General features: G+C 44.4%; 1 protein-coding gene across 4 annotated transcripts in view; it reads left to right on the forward strand.

Moving 5' to 3' along the window:
• The window catches only part of fam199x (family with sequence similarity 199, X-linked), a 46,208-nt gene extending 41,467 nt beyond the window's left edge, over window positions 1-4,741 (forward strand). For all 4 annotated transcript variants that reach the window (XM_068047127.1, XM_068047130.1, XM_068047129.1 and 1 more), the window contains exon 7: window positions 2,035-4,741. In XM_068047127.1, the coding sequence (XP_067903228.1) occupies window positions 2,035-2,205 (171 nt within the window). In that variant the 3' untranslated portion in view covers window positions 2,206-4,741. The remainder of the gene's footprint in view (window positions 1-2,034) is intronic.
• The last annotated feature ends 452 nt before the right edge of the window (window positions 4,742-5,193 follow it).

The raw sequence follows: 5,193 nt of genomic DNA on the forward strand, positions 1-5,193 counted from the left end.
CCCCTCTCTCCCTCTCTGCCTCCCCCCCTCTCCCTCTCTGCTCCCCCCCTCTCCCTCTCTGCCTCCCCCCCTCTCCCTCTCTGCCTCCCCCCCTCTCCCTCTCTGCCTCCCCCCCTCTCCCTCTCTGCCTCCCCCCCTCTCCCTCTCTGCCTCCCCCCCTCTCCCTCTCTGCCTCCCCCCCTCTCCCTCTCTGCCTCCCCCCTCTCCCTCTCTGCCTCCCCCCCTCTCCTCTCTCCTCCCCCCCCTCTCCCTCTCTGCCTCCCCCCCTCTCCCTCTCTGCCTCCCCCCCTCTTCCTCTCCGCTTCCCCCTCCTCTGCCTCCCCCTCCTCTGCCTCCCCCTCCTCTGCCTCCCCCTCCTCTGCCTCCCCCTCCTCTGCCTCCCCCTCCTCTGCCTCCCCCTCCTCTGCCTCCCCCTCCTCTGCCTCCCCCTCCTCTGCCTCCCCCTCCTCTGCCTCCCCCTCCTCTGCCTCCCCCTCCTCTGCCTCCCCCTCTCTGCCTCCCCCTCCTCTGCCTCCCCCTCCTCTGCCTCCCCCTCCTCTGCCTCCCCCTCCTCTGCCTCCCCTCCTCTGCCTCCCCCTCCTCTGCCTCCCCCTCCTCTGCCTCCCCTCCTCTGCCTCCCCCTCCTCTGCTCCCCCTCTCTGCCTCCCCCTCCTCTGCCTCCCCTCCTCTGCCTCCCCCTCCTCTGCCTCCCCCTCCTCTGCCTCCCCCTCCTCTGCTCCCCCTCCTCTGCCTCCCCCTCCTCTGCCTCCCCCTCCTCTGCCTCCCCCTCCTCTGCCTCCCCCTCCTCTGCCTCCCCCTCCTCTGCCTCCCCCTCCTCTGCCTCCCCCTCCTCTGCCTCCCCCTCCTCTGCCTCCCCCTCCTCTGCCTCCCCCTCCTCTGCCTCCCCCTCCTCTGCCTCCCCCTCCTCTGCCTCCCCTCCCTGCGTCTGTCTCATGCTGTCCACAATTGCTGGTTGTCTTCTTTACTGCCTCTTCAAGAAGTCTCATTTCAGCTCAACCACTGGGGCCTTCCATTGTTTCCAGGTGTTAGCTGCTGCCTGGTATATTTGCATGTTCAGAATCACTGACCTCTTGTTTACCATCCGAAAGTCTGGGAGGGTGAAACCCATTGTTCTTTCAGGTGTTACCCCTGCCGTCCCTGTTTTTTAAATAAAAATCTTTCATCTGTGTTCTGTTGTCCTGGTTAACACGATTTGTGTTTATTCTTAAGCGAGTGAATGTGAGGTCACCCTGACTTCTGACTCCATCTTAAATTTTTTTCAAAATCTCAGTATCTAAAACATAATCATGTTACAAAGTCTAGCGTTCATAAGATTGCAATGTCACTAAATCAGAGACAATTGTTTAAAAATCGGAGGCATGTCACTGAGTTAAAAGGATAAGCATGAGCAAGCCCGAAAAATGTATGCTCATCTCACAGGTTCTTTCTCATTGCACAATGAAGAAGCATCAGGAAAGGTGCTCAGAGTAAATTTTAATCAGCACCTCCTCCTTTTGACACCAAATGTGAACATGTCAGTATATGCCAATCTCACAAGAAGAAAAGCAATATCACTGCACTCCTAGGTAGCAGAGCACTTCCTGGACATCTTCAGGAGGAGAAAGCAGACCTGTATCAAATTTTGGGGGGGAAAATGAATACATGGCAGTGTGCTGTCTGAAGGACTGATGAGTTGTATGGTGCTACTTGTAAGCCATTTAAAGCATCATGTCTGCCTCATTGGATTGTCCAGTTTACTTGCAGCATACCGAAGATGAGCAAATTTGATCAATGAGGTATTCTGCTTTTTATTGCCTTTTTTTTGATGTAAAATCATGGACTAACAAAAGCCATGTGTACAACGTACAATCTCTAAACCTTGGGCGACCAATAAACTCAAGTCTGCCAAACACCCTTTGGATGACATAATTGACAACCGTTTTTAAAAAACAAGTATTAAAACTGATGAGCATGGTGTGTGGTGTAACAACTCATAACTAACTTCCGACTTTTTCTCAACCCAACCCCCCCCTCCTTGTGCCAATCGTTTGACAGAAACGATCCAAACAGCGTAAACTGCAACAGAAAGCCATGAGGAAGCGTCAGTTGAAAGAGCAGCGACAAGCACGGAAAGAGAGACTGAGTGGCTTATTTCTGAACGAGGAGGTGCTCTCTGTGAAGGTAGCAGAAGAAGACCATGAAGGGGATGTGGACATTTTAATGTGACCAAATGTAAATGTATATTGAATTTAAAAGATGATGCATTATAACACTAGCCAGCTTGAAAACTGGAGCTGAAAACTGAGATAGAAGCTCAAAGGGGGGATGATTTCCATTCGCAACTTAACATTGTGTACCTTATTTTGTGTTTTCAAGACAAACTTGGTAATTTTATTGAAGCTGCTGAAACACTGATTTGAATAGAAAACTTTGTGTGGTCAAGAAGAGTATTTAAATGACTTGGTGGCAACAATATGCTTTCGAAACCACATATATTCCTATAGCACTAATGTGAAGTGCACTATTTTAGTAGAAATCTATCTCATTTTTTGTGCATCTCTGTGGTATTTGAAATATTGCCTGTGGAATATATGTATTAAGATATTTCATGTTTTGATTTTTGCTCAACAGTTATTATGCAAATCCTTTGAAACTTGGATAATTTGATAACATTTAACAATTGCTGCCGCCAGTGGAATACTTATCAGCCATTACCTAATTGCATGATTAGCTTGGTCAGCTTTTACCATTTTTATAGAAATGATGCATTGTGTTCTGGCTGTTATTTATCCAAATTGTGCATATGGAATCCTGGTGTATGCAAAGGTTAAGACAGACAAGTTCCTTAAAAGACCAATGATTTTTATCAGAGCAGACTTAATGAGAAGGAAAGTCTAAGCAGGAATATTTATGTTGTTGAAAGTACCCCTCTCTCTACCTGTTTATAGGGGAAAAAAATAATAGTTGGAACAGAATTATGTTTACAAAGACACACTTCTTACAGGCATGGAGCCTTCGAAGCCTAATTTTCCTCATAACCAAACTTTTCGTGATGTTGCCAATAGGAAAAAAAAAAGTGGGCTCTGATGAAAACCCAGGCCTTTATACTGGTTGGCTCCTGCTTCAGAGTTGTGGTATTGACGCTTCCCACTAAGGAAATTTCCACAGCACCACCGCATCCTGCAGTCTGTTTCCTGCAGTTATTGAGGCTTGGGAGCAACACTCAGGACAGTTGGAAGTCATAACTTCATGGGAACCACCACAGAATGTGTAGTATGTCACCAGACTGGCTGAGAATGAAGACCCAATTGATGGATCTATGATCCAAGAGGAAGTCGACTCATCTTTTTTTTAAAAAAAAGAAGAAACTCTTTGATTTTCTGCTAAGCATGCTCTCCTTTGTCTTCCTTTCCCTCTCCCTGACCTCTAGCTTTCCTTTCCTTTTGAGTAATTCACTACAATACTGTGTAGACTGCAGTGCAAAGGGGGAAATAAAATATGTGTGCAATATTTACTGTAAATTTTATGGTAGGTAGGTATATTTCATGCAGTGCTTTACATGGAAGGATTGTTAAGTGGGTCGTTGTGTTCTTACAACGAGAAGGGAAGGAAAGTCGAGTTAAGAATGCTACATCCAATATTTGGCTCAAGAAAATCAGAATTGTTCTTGCTTACCTTCATGTGTGAAGGACAAAATATGCAGAAGCATTAATAGGTCATGTCAGATTTCAATTTAACAAGATGATTGCTGTGCTCAAAGGGTAAAAATTTGTGGCCTTTTCCACCTTTTAGTTTACTCCCCCTACATTGTTAGATTATTTGCGGCTTTGTGACCATTGAAGCAAATAACTGATACCTGTTGCACCTAAACAAAATGACTGGCCAATGTGGCGAAAAATTTTTGATGAGAAAAAGAATTATTTTTACATCTGGATTTGGCTGTACTGTAAATTCTCGAAAGTAGCTGGATGTATGTGAAATTCGTTCCTTTATGGTGGAGTTATTTTTGTGTTTGGGTTTAAAACTTAGCCAATTCCATGTTTTGTTCAATCAGGGTGAACCTTGGCCAGGGTTGCATGTAAAACCTGTGTGAGAGGTAAACAAGCTGGCAATTTGAAAATATAGTAGTTGCAAGAGTTGTGCAAGTTATTTGAGTGTGAGTGTATCACAAGAGCCAGCAACTGATGTAGGTAGGTGCAACATTCTGGTGACATTAACCCTCGAGATGTATTCATGAGCCTGGTGTCTTCAAGGGACCGTTGGATGTGAATATTTTGCTCCCACCCCAGCACAACAATAAACATAAGAGTTACTTAAGTGAAATTGCAGTAACAGGAATGGTGGATATTCTAACTTATGGATTGTTTTTTAAAAGTCAAACCAGTACTACTTGAACACTGCAGAACCACTATTTGTAAAAGTCATGTCTTGTGGTATAAAATAGATTGGCATGAAAGTTCCATCTTGCAGGGCTGTACATAAAATCGCCTTTTAATATTTTCATGTAATTTTTGTGGCCCTATAGAATATGCGAAAATGTGACTGCAAATAGTGGCAATGACTGATTTCTGTAGCAATGTTTAAAGATGGGTCATTCCATTTTACTGTATCTGCTGCTTACTTCTCCAGAACTGTACAGTGATAGTTAAATCACAAGGAATGCAGGTTTTTGATTTGATTTTTGCATAGCAGAATCTTTTATGAATTCTGCAGGTTGCTCTTTTCTATTGGAGTATATTAAAATTATTTACATGTTGACAAAGGCTGTCATGTCGCATTTATAATTTCAAGGAACTTATGAATATTTCAGTATTGTATTTAAATATTCATACAGTCAAGATCACTTGATTATAGAAAGAAAAAAGATAACAAACAATTTATTGCTGTTTTCTGACATGAAATTGGGGAAAGTCTGTCAAAAGTCTGGATGGTGTTATACTTGAAATCTGAAATTAGTTTTGATTCTTAAGGCCAATTTTTAAATAAGAATTTGTAAATAGGAATTCAGATCCCTCCATGACCTCGCCCCAAGCTATCTCTGTAACCTACTGCAGCTCTACTAGCCTTCAAGAACTTTGCACACCTCCAATTCTGGCATCTTGTGTATTGCCAGTTTTAATAGCTCCACCATTGGTGGCTGTGCTTTAAGCTGCCTTGGCCCTACTTAATGGGATTCCCTCCCTAAACCCCTCTGTGTCTCGACCTCTTTCTCCC

This window comes from Heterodontus francisci, chromosome 15 (genome assembly GCF_036365525.1).
Source record: "Heterodontus francisci isolate sHetFra1 chromosome 15, sHetFra1.hap1, whole genome shotgun sequence".
In the NCBI taxonomy this organism is placed as follows: domain Eukaryota; kingdom Metazoa; phylum Chordata; class Chondrichthyes; order Heterodontiformes; family Heterodontidae; genus Heterodontus; species Heterodontus francisci.